Source organism: Salvelinus sp. IW2-2015, linkage group LG28 (genome assembly GCF_002910315.2).
Source record: "Salvelinus sp. IW2-2015 linkage group LG28, ASM291031v2, whole genome shotgun sequence".
Classification (NCBI taxonomy): domain Eukaryota; kingdom Metazoa; phylum Chordata; class Actinopteri; order Salmoniformes; family Salmonidae; genus Salvelinus; species Salvelinus sp. IW2-2015.
Window position 1 is genome coordinate 10,125,492 of NC_036868.1, and position 13,942 is coordinate 10,139,433.

At 43.5% G+C, this 13,942-nt stretch overlaps 1 protein-coding gene across 1 annotated transcript in view; it reads right to left on the minus strand.

Moving 5' to 3' along the window:
- Window positions 1-875: 875 nt before the first annotated feature.
- Window positions 876-13,942, minus strand: part of LOC111954082 (mitogen-activated protein kinase kinase kinase 5-like) — a 39,856-nt gene continuing 26,789 nt past the window's right edge. Inside the window, exons 6-19 of the mRNA XM_023973578.2 lie at window positions 13,452-13,558; window positions 11,432-11,602; window positions 10,677-10,789; window positions 9,460-9,619; window positions 9,056-9,209; window positions 7,216-7,323; window positions 6,960-7,012; window positions 6,178-6,273; window positions 5,750-5,831; window positions 4,997-5,130; window positions 2,374-2,501; window positions 1,963-2,099; window positions 1,347-1,452; window positions 876-985 (exon numbers count right to left, since the gene is read on the minus strand). Of these exons, the coding sequence (XP_023829346.1) occupies window positions 876-985; window positions 1,347-1,452; window positions 1,963-2,099; window positions 2,374-2,501; window positions 4,997-5,130; window positions 5,750-5,831; window positions 6,178-6,273; window positions 6,960-7,012; window positions 7,216-7,323; window positions 9,056-9,209; window positions 9,460-9,619; window positions 10,677-10,789; window positions 11,432-11,602; window positions 13,452-13,558 (1,659 nt within the window). The remainder of the gene's footprint in view (window positions 986-1,346; window positions 1,453-1,962; window positions 2,100-2,373; window positions 2,502-4,996; window positions 5,131-5,749; window positions 5,832-6,177; window positions 6,274-6,959; window positions 7,013-7,215; window positions 7,324-9,055; window positions 9,210-9,459; window positions 9,620-10,676; window positions 10,790-11,431; window positions 11,603-13,451; window positions 13,559-13,942) is intronic.

Consider the following 13,942-nt stretch of genomic DNA (forward strand, 5'->3'; position numbering starts at 1 on the left):
AGACCAGTACATACCATTGTTATTAAACCCAGTCAGGCAGACCAGTACATGACCGAGTGGTATAAACCAGTCAGGCGACCAGTACATACCAGTGTGTTGTATTAACCCAGTCAGGCAGAACCCAAGTACCTACCAGTTGTTTATTAACCAGTCAGGCAGAACCAGTACATACCAGTTGTTATAAACCAGTCAGGAGACCAGTACATACCAGTGAAAGTCTCAGTCCAGGGGTTGATCCCAGCCAGCCTTGTTAGAGGTCCAAAGTCAGATACTTCAGAACTTCCGCTATATGTGTTTATAAGCACATTAATCAACCCTGTGGATATAAAGAAACCAAGAGGGATTATAAAAGAGGCTTCCATTCCAAGTCATGCTCCATTCATTAGACTTAACCCCAATGACTACTATAACAGCCTGGTAATCTGAAAGTGAATTTCCTAGAAGGCAATCAGTAACAGTTGTTACAGTGGGCTATATTACACTTGAACGTAAATGGCTGATAAGGTAAATTTGATGAGACACTATTTGTTAAATGAGGCAGAATTTAGAGGCCTTATCTTGTCTGGGTAATGTGAGAAAGAGTATGCTAACCTAAATGTAATGTTTCTATTTGGGACATGGGAGTGTGGTCAGTGGTGTTTTAATTATTTATGACTGAGATTGAGTTATCGTCACGTCATGTGTAAACCTTTCCGGTAGGAGATAAGGGAAAGTCATCATACAGAGCCAGGCGCCACTTACAAATCACATCATTTCTGTACCACAGACATGAACATGTGGGTTCCTGACTGGCTTAGGCGCATACTGGCCACATTGTTGCCAAAGGCTTTGAAATGAGCGGCTTCACCTTGATCTGCTGTGAGCAATTTGGGTTGTCATGGAGTATTTGAGTCGCCCTCCAGGATCTGTCTGGTTGTAGAAGCCGATGGTGGGTTGTTGTTCTTCAGAGGGCCCATTTGAGACCTCAGCAGAGCAGACAGGCTTCCTGGAGGCCAAACCACAGGACAAAGTCGAATATATATCAATACAATTCTGGTGTTACTTATCAGCAGGACGGTAGTGTATTCAATCAAGTATAGCCAGCTACCTATTACATAAAGTCAGACAAGATATGGTTTTTATTTTGTTTCTAGGTGGTAGTGGAGGAAATGTAAGTTCGCTTCTTGTTGTCTTTCACTAAGTAAGATGCAACATAGGCTTAATAAGACATGGTTGGGCAGACCAGTACATACCAGTTGTTATTAACCCAGTCAGGCAGACCAGTACATACCAGTTGTTATTAACCCAGTCAGGCAGACCAGTACATACCAGTGGTTATAAACCCAGTCAGGCAGACCAGTACATACCAGTGAAAGTCTCAGTCCAGGGGTTGATCCCAGCCAGCCTTTTAGAGGTTCCAAAGTCAGATATCTTCAGAACTCCGCTATATGTGTTTATAAGCACATTATCACCCTGTGGATATAAAGACAACCAAGAGGATTATAAAAGAGCTCCATTCCAAGTCATCTCCATTCATTAGACTTAACCCAATGACTATGATAACAGCCTGGTAATCTAAAGTATTTCCTAGAAGGCAATCAGTAACAGTTGTTACAGTGGGCTATATTCACACTTGACGTAAATGGCTGATAAGGTAATTTGATGAGACACTATTGTTAAATGAGGCAGAATTTAGAGGCCTATCTTGTCCTGGGTATGTGAGAAAGAGTATGCTAACCTAAATTAATGTTTCTATTTTGGGATGGGAGTGTGGTCAGTGTGTTTTATTATTTATGACTGAGATTGAGTTATGTCACGTCATGTTAACCTTCCGGTAGGATGATAAGGGGAAGTCATCATACTAGAGCCAGGCGCCACTTACAAATCAAATCATTTCTGTACCACCGACATGAATGTGGCGTTCCTACTGGCTAGGCGCATACTGCACATTGGCCAAAGGCTTTGAAATAGACCAGGCTTCACCTTGATGTCTCTGTGAGCAATTTGGTTGTCATGGAGGTATTTGAGTCCCTCCAGGATCTGTCTGGTGTAGAAGCCGATGGTGGGTTCGTTGTTCTTCAGAGGGCCCCATTTAGACCTCAGCAGAGCAGACAGGCTTCCTGGAGGCAAACCACAGGACAAAGTCGAATATATATCAATACATTCTGGTTTACTATCAGCAGGACGGTAGTGTATTCAATCAGTAAGCCAGGCTACCTATTACATAAATCAGACAAGATATGTGTTTTTATTTGTTTCTAGGTGTAGTGGAGGAAATGTAGTCGCTTCTTGTTGTCTTTCACTAAGTAAAGATGCAACATAGGCTTATAAGACATGGTTGGGCATTGACTAGATCATTTTACCTTTCTAATGCTGCACGGATAGCCCTCTTACCTCCGGGAACCTGCTCCATGAAGATCTTGATAAAACCATTCTCGCTGATGGAGCCCAAGTACTGCACAATGTTCTTGTGCTTCAGATGTTTGTGAAGGGCAATCTCCTCATGGAGGGGCTGAGAGTACCTTGGACAGAACATCCGCTGTTACATCTCCCAGGAGAAAGGGCAGGATATTCTCTCTCTCTCACACACACACACACACACACACACACACACACACACACACACACACACACACACACACACACACGGTCCATTTCAAAACTAAAGGAGGACGAAGACATTTTAACTGAGAAATAAATGTTCAAACTTCACACCATAATAATAAGAATAGATACCATTCTCCCTCTATTCTACTGAATCAGACACTTATTAGATCGTTTTCCCCCTGAGAGGATACTTCAGAGCTCCTTCTTAATGATTAATAATAATTCTTGACACATTTGAGTTAAGCTCATGAGAGCCCTCTAATGACTTGTGATGTGAGAGTGGAACAATGCGTGACAGAGGAATGTTCTGGGCTGATGGGCTCTGAAGAGCCCATAATAAGCCAGGAGTAGTTGGAACAATGAGTAGACCAGAGATGGTGTGGGAAGGCAGATGCAACGCAAGGCAAGGAAGTGGAGTGGAGTGCTTGGTACACTAGTTGCTAGGCGACCATTTCCCCCCTATCTTTTCATTGCCAAGTCCACCCGATCAGGTTTATAGTATATATACAGTGGCTGCTTGAAAGTATGTGAACTCTACAGTGCTGATCATTATTTTGCTATAAAATATTAAAATAAATATATAAAATCCTTATCTAAACCCATTCAAATAAAGACATTCCAATTAAATTATATATTTTCATTGTTTATTTAACAAAAGTGGTTTATTTAACTCACATTTGATGTGTGCAAAAAATATGTGAACCCTTCAGTCAATAGCTTTTGGCACCTCCATTAGCAGTGATAACTTGGAGTAAAACGTCTCCAACTAGGCCAGTAATCAGTCTCTGACATCTGTTTTGAGGGATTTTTGCCCACTCCTCCTTATAGAACTCAGCCAATTGAGTGAGGTTTGAGGGGTGTCTGGCATGAACTGCCCGCTTCAGGTCCTGCGACACCATCTCGATTGGATTTAGGTCAGGACTTTAACTTGGTCGATCCAAAACATACATTTTCTTTCTCCTGAGTCATTCTTTGGTAGATTTGCTTGAATGCTTTGGATCGTCGTCTTGCTGGAAGACCCATTTCCGGCCCAGCTTTAGCTCCTTGACTGATGGCCTGACGTTCTGTTCAAGAATCTCCCGGTATGCCTCAGAATTCATGGTTCCCTTAATGATGTGGAGTCATTCAGGTCCAGATGAGGAAAAGCAGCCCCAGATCTTGACATTCCCACCACCATGCTTGACTGTTGGGATAAGGTTATTTTGGTGGTAGGCAGTGTTGGATTTTCGCCAAACATAGTGGTGTTGATTGTGACCAAAACGGTCCATTTTGGACTCATCGGTCCAGAGAATGAACTCCCAGAAACCTTCAAATTTGTCCAGGTGGTCTCTGGCAAAGTAATTTTTTGAGAGCAAAGGCCTACAGTAGCAACCCTCCCATGAATGGCATTTATATTCAGTGTTCGTCTTATTGTTGAAGCATGCACAGTCACCTGAGATGCAGCAAGCGAGGTCTGCAAATCTCAGCTTTTACCGGATTTATTATTGTTCTTGTGGCTCTTGGGGATATTTTGGAAGAGCGTCCACTTCTAGGCTGAGTTGCTGTCATGTTAAATGCTCTCCATTTGTAAATGATTTGCCTCACAATGGACTGATGGAGCTAAAATCTTTTTTTAGATGATTTTATAGCCTTTCCCAGACTGATGTGCTCTCACTACCCTGATATCCTCTGAGATCTCCTTTCCTCTCCGCATGGTGTGCTTTGTGTTGACCTGGATGGGTAACACCAAACTGACCAGGTTTCTTATCTCTATTTATCAGAGTCCCGCACAAACTCTTTCCTAACAATCTCTCCTTTGATTGGTTCATTTGGTACACAATTATTTATTTACCCACCTGATTCCACTTACCTACTTGATTTAACCAATGSAACTTGGGGTTCACTTATTTTTGCACCTGCACTAATTCCTTTTTAATTTTGTTTTCCTACTACACGCATGATTTCCTCTACACCAACATATGGTATTGGTAAATATAAACCTGTTATGTCAGATCAAAAAGACTGGTTCTGATTAGATGAAGATTTCATGGTAAAAACAAAAAAATCTGTAATTGCACAAGGGGTTCACATACTTTCAAGCAGCACTGTATAACACTGGTGTTCCAAGGAAAGGACACACCACAGGAGATCAGGTCTAGCACAGAGCTAACACAGTGGACGGCTCAAACGACTGCTTTGGCGCCCCTTCGATCTGCCAATCAAATGACCACTCTCAGGAAACCACTTCAGTTGTTATGCTCTGAATTAACACTCACTCACTTTACATAACGACACGGGGACCTTTTGCTATACAGCCTTCCATTAGCAAAGTGCGTGATAAAAAGACAGTGAAAGTGTCATGGATGGGGGAATGGTAGAAGCTGATTGGTAGGGTCTTTTTGGAGAAAGTCTAGTTTACATGTTCTCTTACCTGCTGTCTCTCTCCGGTATCTCCTTGATGGCCAGCCGCACCTGGTTGCTAAGGTCCCGGCCGGCGTACACCACTCCAAACGTCCCTTTTCCCAGAACCACCCTCTCTCCGTGCTCATTATACTCATAGTCGTACTGAAGAGTCAAGCACAGGAGGACATTATGTTAAAGATGACATTTTGTTGCATGTTAACTTCAAGGATCATTACAATCTAGAGTTATAACAGGGACATATAGGTACATCTAAGAACAGGTGAGCTGTAAAGTGACAGTTGTGGCTGGGTACTAACTGATAGAAACAAAGGGAAATGTGAGCTTTGCAAGGTGTGGTCCAGATCAAACAGTGTTCAAAAAACTATTGGGGCATCTGATCTGGGCCATGCTAGTGTTTGACAGGAAGAGGCTGTGTCATTGTTTTGGGTAATTATTCACAGGTAATTGTTTTGTCGCACAACTGGGAGAACAGGTGAATAGAGGGACAGTTGCTTTTCATACAGTACACTCTGTTGGTTTCCATTGCATGAACAGTGTGACCCACTTTCACACTGTAGGAAGTTGTCTCTAAACATTTCAACACTTTACATGGCCTGTATCTGGTTTTATATAGATTTTGAAAAACAATCGGAGAGACTGTTTCTGCTGAACACATCCTAGCTCTTGTATACATATACTGTACATCAGGTAATCCTGTTGGAAATAACATAGAAATAAAAGAATGTGGCTAGAAAAGGAGTATCCCTCTCTCCTCCTTCACCTCTAGGGCGTCAATGTCACACTCCCCCTCTTCCGGGCCTTTCCATGCTTCCTCTGCAATGCTGTTGACCAGATCACAGAACCTGCAACACACAGAGCAGTCACATCAGTACCGTTCCACATTTGAGATTATATACTCAATTTACACCCACACTAACACCATATAACCTTCACCGCACTTAAAAATATGTCACAAGAGCAGTTGTGAAATAACACAGAGCCCAGACAAGCACCCTTTCACACACTCACAAACCCCCATCACACCAGCACTGACTCACTGAATCACACTGTGGAGCTATTGAGACTGGCTAGCTGTGCTTTGGTTCTTCTTCGTGAGAGTCACAAGTTTCTACAGTACAGACACTCCCTTGGAGAACAGCTCATATGCTTGTGAGATGGCGCAATCACGTCACAGAGGGACAGACAGACCTTTTGCAGTGCATCTCTGTGCAGAAGTAGATCTGAAAGTCCTCTGAGTTGTGCAGCACATACAGGAAGGCACTGCGCTCGTCAAACTTGGAAATACTGAGGAAGAGGAGTTGACAGTTATAGAAGAGACGACAGGTGAATTCACATGACATCTATAGAACACTGGCATAGACTGGATGTCTGGGTGTAGCCAGAAACTTCTGAGAAATCATTCTAGTAGTATCTAAGTGCAGAAGCTTTTTCTTTTCACCAGAGCTGCAAGTCTCTTACAATCTAACAATGTTCGTCATTCAATCACATACAACAAGTTACAGTAACTCTGAACATTCATTCCCACACACACATACACACGGTTGAGTCTCCACCAGTGTTCAGCTGAGCGAACAGGGATTTTAAGCCAGTTAACTAAGGCCAGGGCTGAGCGGAGTGGACCAGAGCAGAGAATGATTGGTTGAATTCAGCCCACCATGGCACACTGCTGCAGCCAAGGGAACTGCCATTGTCTCCTAGTACACTGGAGGGCGAGTGGGCACAAAAAAAATATACGCTCCCTAGCAACATCTCACAGAGGCCCTCTGAAGTGGGAGATCAGTTGGAGGCGGAAAGAGGGAGAGGCATTGAGGGACCATCTCTGACTAATATTGCCTTGGGATCCAGGTGGCCACATTATAATCTGTTATGTTGTTGGCATAAGTTACAGAGGAGAGTAGAGTAGAGAGCAGTCTTTATTGCCCATACATTACAATGAGTGTGTAGAACAGGACAGCTGTGAGATCACCAACCTGACACCCCGTACTGACATGGCCCTGAAGTTCCACTCATGGACCCCCCTGTGCTGTTAGAACGATCAGAAAAACATGAACGTCAGTACCTCTGGTGACTGATTAAAATGTGTCAGGGCAGAGAGAGACAGAGACAGAGAGAGACGGACATATAGACAGACAGGCAGGGCTGTACTCCAGGGCTGTACTTCTTTTCTGAGACACAAAGCAAAGACACAAGGCAGTTGTCACACTCTTTCTGTGGTCAGTAACTTACCTTGTCATCAGGGGAAACATGCCAGATGGAGACAGTGTTCTCCTCCACATCGTTGTTTATGGACAAGTACGAAGGCAGATAGACTTTAGTGGGCTCCAATATCAACACCTGGAAAAAAGGACAACCAATAGGACATCGAGACATTTCACAATAAAGCAGAGAAAATAAAGAGTGTAGGACAACTGCCCCAGCTGGTACCACTGTTATGGTTGATGTAGAGTACCCGTCAAAAGTTTGGACACACCTACTCATTCAAGGGGTTTTCTTTATTTTTACTATTTTCTACATTGTAGAATAATAGTGAAGACATCAAAACTATGAAATAACATATATGGAATCATGCAGTAACCAAAAAAGTGTATTTTTTATTTCAGGTTCTTCAAAGTAGCCACCCTTTGCCTTGATGACAGCTTTGCACACTCTTGGCATTCTCTCAACCAGCTTCATGAGGAGTGCTTTTCCAACAGTCTTGAAGGAGTTCCCACATATGCTGAGCACTTGTTGGCTGCTTTTCCTTCACTATGTGGTCCAACTCATTCCAAACCATCTCAATTGGGTTGAGGTTGGGTGATTGTGGAGGCCAGGTCATCTGATGCAGCACTCCATCACTCTCCTTGGTCAAATAGCCCTTACACAGGCTGGAGGTGTGTTCGGGTCATTGTCATGTTGAAAAACAAATGATAGTCCCACTAAGCACAAACCAGATGGGATGGAGTATCGCTGCAGAATGCAGTGGGAGCCATGCTGGTTAAGTGTGCCTTGAATTCTAAATAAATCACTGACAATGTCACCAGCAGAGCACCCACACACCATCACACCTCCTCCTCCATGCTTCACGGTGGGAACCACACATGCAGAGATCATCCATTCACCTACTCTGCATCTCACAAAGACACGGCGTGTGGAACCAAAAATCTCAGATTTGGAGTCATCAGACCAAAGGACAGATTTCCACCGATCTAATGTCCATTGATCGTGTTTCTTGGCCCAAGCATGTCTCTTCTTCTTATTGGTGTCCTTTAGTAGTTGTTTCTTTGCAGAAATTTGACCACAAAGGCCTGATTCACACAGTCTCCTCTGAACAGTTGATGTTGAGATGTGTCTGTTACTTGAACTCTGTGAAGCATTTTTTTGGGCTACAATTGGAGGTGCAGTTGACTCTAATGAACTTATCCTCTGCAGCAGAGGTAACTCTGGGTCTTCCTTTCCTGTGGCGGTCCTCATGAGAGACAGTTTCATCATAGAGCTTCATGGTTTTTGCGACTGCACTTGACAAAACTTTCAAAGTTCTTGACATTTTCCGGACTGACGGACCTTTATGTCTTAAAGTAATGATGGACTGTTGTTTCTCTTTGCTCATTTGAGCTCTTCTTGACATAATATGGACTTTGTCTTTTACCAAATAGGGCTATCTTCTGTATATCACTCCTACCTTCTCACAACACAACTGATTGGCTCAAATGCATTAAGAAGGAAAGAAATTCCACAAATGAACTTTTAACAAGGCACACCTGTTAATTGAAATGCATTCCAGGTGACTAACTCATGAAGCTGGTTGAGAGAAATCAAAGAGTGTGAAAAGCTGTCATCAAGGCAAAGGGTGGCTACTTTGAAGAATCTCAAATATAAAATATATTTTTATTTGTTTAACAATTCTTTGGTTACTTCATGATTCCTTATGTGTTATTTCATAGTTTTGATGTCTTCACTATTATTCTACAAAATAAAGAAAAACCCTGGAGTGACTATTTACTGGGACTGTATATGTCTAATTGTCAAGGTCAAGTCTAAACAGTGAAGAATCCCAGGAAGGAAGGCAAAGAGAGCATGGGACACATACTGGGAAGCGGACAGACGAGACGTCTTTCTTTGTGGCCTCCACCAGGAAGTCCATCCAGAAGTCCACCAGTTCCTGTTTGGGGGGTGGCTGCTCCACAGAGGGCTTTTTGAAGTGCTGGTAAATCAGGATGGTCTCCACAAGAGAGCGCAGATACCTGGGTTGCAGTCAACACAGACGATAGCTTAAAAGAAATGTAAAAGGCCTTTGACTGCAGGAAAAGAAAAGGCAGTTAAACAGAGCTAAATAAGTTTGAATAGATTGTTTAAATCTTGAGCACCAAAAGAAAATAGGCCACTGACTGACTACGAAAGAAGAAAGCACAATTAAATTGTGCAAAATAGTTTGAAATAAGTTCACTGTATGTTGAGCTTTAAATGTAAAAAATAAATAACACCCTCGCTCACCAGACAGGGGCCTTCAATTTGAAGAGTTTCTCGGAAGCCTGTATGACCCTGGTGTTGTCACAGGCCAGGATGCTAGCCCCCAGGAAGAAACCCACATCCCAGTAGCTCTGCAGCTTGTCCAGGCTGCCCTTCTTCCCCAGTAGGCTGCTCAGCTTCACTCCTGGAGAGAACAACAAGGTCAGGTCAGGGACATATTATAACATTGGAGGCTGCTGAGGTGAAGACGACTTATAATAATGGCTGGAACGGAGCAAATGGATTGGCATCAAACACAAATAAATCATGTATTTGATACCATTCCAGATATTCTGCTCAAGCCCTTACCACGAGCCCGTCGTCCCCAATTAAGGTGCCACCGACCTCCTGTGTATTATTATAATATAAAAGAAAGATACTCCACACTGTTGAATCCTTCCGTTTTATTGTGCAACGTTTCGAAATACTATGTCCTATTTTGACCTATTTTGTGTTCTTTTTATACCATGTGTTATTTAAACAATATGGCCAGAGGAGGTGTGGTATATGGCCAATATACCATGGCTAAGGGCTGTTCTTGTGCACAACGCAATACAGAGTGCCTGGACACATCCCTTAGCCGTGGTATATTGGCCATATATCACAAACCCCTGATGTCATACCCGTGGTATACGGTCTGATATACCACGGCTGTCAGCCAATCAGCCAGCAGGGCTTGAACCACCCAGTTTATAATTCTTCACAGAGATCAGATTCTTAGTGAAGGAGAACACAATGGAATGTACTGCACAGCAGGGGTTTGGGAATAGGCTGGGCACTGTAGAGCTTACTCTTATGTCAAGCATTTCACCTGTAATGTAGATTGGAGAATCTTAGTTCCCACTTAGACTAAATCTTAACATGCAAAGTAGTTACTTGCCATGTTGCTACTAAATTGCAGAGCGATAATGGAGCATGGTTGTTATTTTTGGCCTTGCTGAGGGAAGCTGCCACTACATGTCCTGCTCAGGCAGCCCAGGACAGGGCAGAGTAGAGAAGAGAAGGGAGGGGGCAGGGACTTGGAGGGGGCCCACGGTTGATTCCCAGGATTGTCTGTCCTGTTTCTCACATTCCTGTGCTACCTTCTGAGCCTCAGATTTCACAGCAAACACAGGGGATTGGGAGCCAAACAGCACAAAACGCAGGCAGCTCAAGGCAAAACATTAGATATCAAGGAGAATAAAGTGTAAGTCAATACTCACCGACTTTGCGGAGCTCGAAGGAGGCGTCAAACTGGTGTCCCGCTGCCAGGAGTAGAACGGCGTAGTTGATGCCAGAGTGTAGTGTCGGCTCAGACTCAAACCCCTTCTTAAACCTGAGAGGAACGACAGAGAAGCTAACTTAGAATTACCAAAATTACACACTATGCTTCATTTTTAAATCAGACATGATGTTCCTACAGTAATTGCTGATGTGTCCTTAGTGAGAACTCCTTAGTGAGAACTTTTCATCTCCCTAGTTTTGTAAAAAGCATCCAAAAACAATTACAGCCTTATTTTGCAGGGTCCACAGAGGAACCACTTGCACAAAGCTTGGCACTCGCAGATTTAAAAAAACTCATTTACTTAATGAGCAATCTGTTCCACTGAAGGAATGAGTGTGAATAACATGAGAAGGCTCTCCAAAGACATTGTCTGGGTTGGAACAGAGGACAAGATTGCCCGATGGGGAGTTATTCTAATGAGATGCCATAAATCGTCTCGATGCGAGACCATTCCAGGAAGATCGCAATTATCTTCACATTATCACTGGTGGTGGTGCCGTTTCAAATCAGCTTCTGCCAGACCTTGCAGCCTCTCTGCTCCATGTCAGATGACATAGATGTTCATTATCTGTAGTTGAGAGGTGGTCTTTGCTACTCTGGCTAGTGAGGAGTGAGAGGGGAGTGAGAGGTAATGACTCTCATCAGCAGCCAGGCTCTCACCAGTGTGTGTGCGTGTGTGTGTGCAGCTCTCACCAGGCCGTGCCACTGTCCCTGCTCTCTTTGTCAGCGAAGTGGGACTCCAGGAACATGTCCTTGTAGATGCGTCCCACCAGGCAGTAGATGTCTGAGGCCACCTGGTTGTCAGCCTTCACCAGGGGCAGCATGATGTCCAGGGCCTTCTGACGGTCCCCCGGGAGGTTCCTCCTGAAAACAGCAGAGGGAAGACCCAATGGTCAGAGACAGACACGATGTAAGTTCCAAATTGTATCCTATTTCCTTGTGCACTACTTTTATAGGGAATGGGGTGCCATCAATCGGGCAAGGATAGTGCATCAAGGTAGGACGTTCAAATTGCCATGGGGCTCCCGGTGGCACGGCAGTCTAAGGCACTGCATTTCAGTGCTAGAGGCGTCACTACAGACCCTGGTTTGATTCCAGGCTGTATCACAACTGGCTGTGATTGGGAGTCCCATAGGGCGGCGCACAATTGGCCTAGCGTTGTCCGGGTTAGGGTTTGGCCGGGTTAGGCTGTCATTGTAAATAAGAATTTGTTCTTAACTGACTTCCCTAGTTAAATAAAGGTTAAATAAAAAAAATGTCCTAACTTAAAATTATGCCTTCTCCAAGGTATGCCCTACCTTCATTTGGAAGTTTTTGAGTCAGCATCCAATGTAGGCCTATCACTGATTTTACAATATATGCCTATTAACTTCGCCTCTACCTCTCTGGATGATTCCTTCGCCAGGTAGGATATCCCATGACACCTTGCGAAGCAGGTAAAACTCCCAAATTCCGGCAACAACTAATGGCGGACGGAAGTCATCTCTTCATAGAACATGTTCCAGAAGAAAGAGGAATAACTTTGTGGAATGTGAGTATTACGTTTATTTAATAACAAAATGATGTTAAAATGTTCAACAAATTACTTTGATATGCATTTTCAATTCAATAATTTGGACATACAATGCTGAGTTTGCTCTCATCAGTCCGCTAGTCAAGCTAGCTAGCTAGCTAACGATTGACACGATCTAGTGAGCTAGCATTCATACAAATGTGTTTATCAGCTGTTTAGCTAGAGGAAAAGCTGAACTAACCAATTTTAATTGTAATTTCAGAAGTGCAAATTATGAAGACTTGAACAGTGAATTGGTGAACTAGCTAGCCAGCTAATTAATGACAGATGGATGTTAAATAAAGCATAGGAACTAGCAGCTTTTTCCATGGAGCCTATCCAGAGGGAATGGGAATAGGACACCTTTAATGGAGGCTGCAGCTCAGGCTGCTCTCCGCTCCCCAGAATTCACTTCACACTAGTGTGCCGCTGAACGGCAACTGGAGGGGGGCGAAGCTAAGCAGTGAGTCAGCCTAGCCCACTCCAGTCATCCAACAGTCAAACATGGAGGGGAAGGAGGGAGGGAGTGCAACAGGAAAGGTTTCGACATTTACATCCCTGCTACTGCTGTTTTCTCACCAATTACTCAACAGAAAACTCTGCTTGTCAGACATGTTTAAAAGAAGAGATTTAATTATAATCATCCATGCTTCATTGTTGCAGGATAATGGCATTATTTCGCTATGGTGCACTAAACTGCTGAGTCATCCACCACCTCTAGTTGGGGGAGACAAATGGGCTGCTGTCTAAACAAACACTCAGACTCATGGCAACCATCTTCATTTTCAGGCCATTCAATGTTTTCCCAATTATGCAAAGAATGTGCAACAGCTTTATTAATACGTCTCTTTGAGCGTGTGAAATGCAGTGAAATGTTCTCGTAACTGGCCAGACACCAATGTTGCGTTGTAGCATAAAGGAATTTTCCAATGGCTCTGAAATGATAGAGCAACTTGCTTGGAAACCCAGTGTGCGTTTACAAGTGAGGCAGCACGTTAAAGATCGGGCAGTAAAATACTTTCCAAGCTGAACATGTGTGATGTTCCGACTCAGAGCACAGACACACATGCTCAGCACATGCATGTTATGTGTGTGTGTGTGTGTGTGTGTGCGTGCGTGCGTGTATAGAAAAAAACAGGTGTGACATACTGGGGGTCTTACCGATTCAGTGCAAAGGCATGGTGGAACTTGACATGGGGATTGGCCACAGGGTCAAATGTAGGAAGCTTCTCCAAGGTCTCCACCAGCTTCACTATGGATTCATAATCCTACGTTACAAACAAGCATAGAAAAACAGATCGTTGGATTGAAAATCATGTACCCACTCAGCCACATCTTGGTTTCTATAGTTTACATGAAACCTAAAATATCTATGTCCTTGTTCCCTTACAAAGTCACTACTTTGGGAAGGACATTGTCGGCTTTTTCAAGTACTTCAATAAACAAATGTCCCTTCCACCATTTTTTGTCCAGTATATATTTATCTAAATCATGTTGAATAATTCAGCCTCTCCTTGTATCTCTTGTTGTTGACATCATTTATTAATGTGACGGGTGGCTGCCTATGGCTGGCAGGATGGGAGGGTGTAGGGTGAATGGCATGGCAATGCATAGAGAACAGACTGCAGTGCAGTTGCAGAATAGCCACAGGA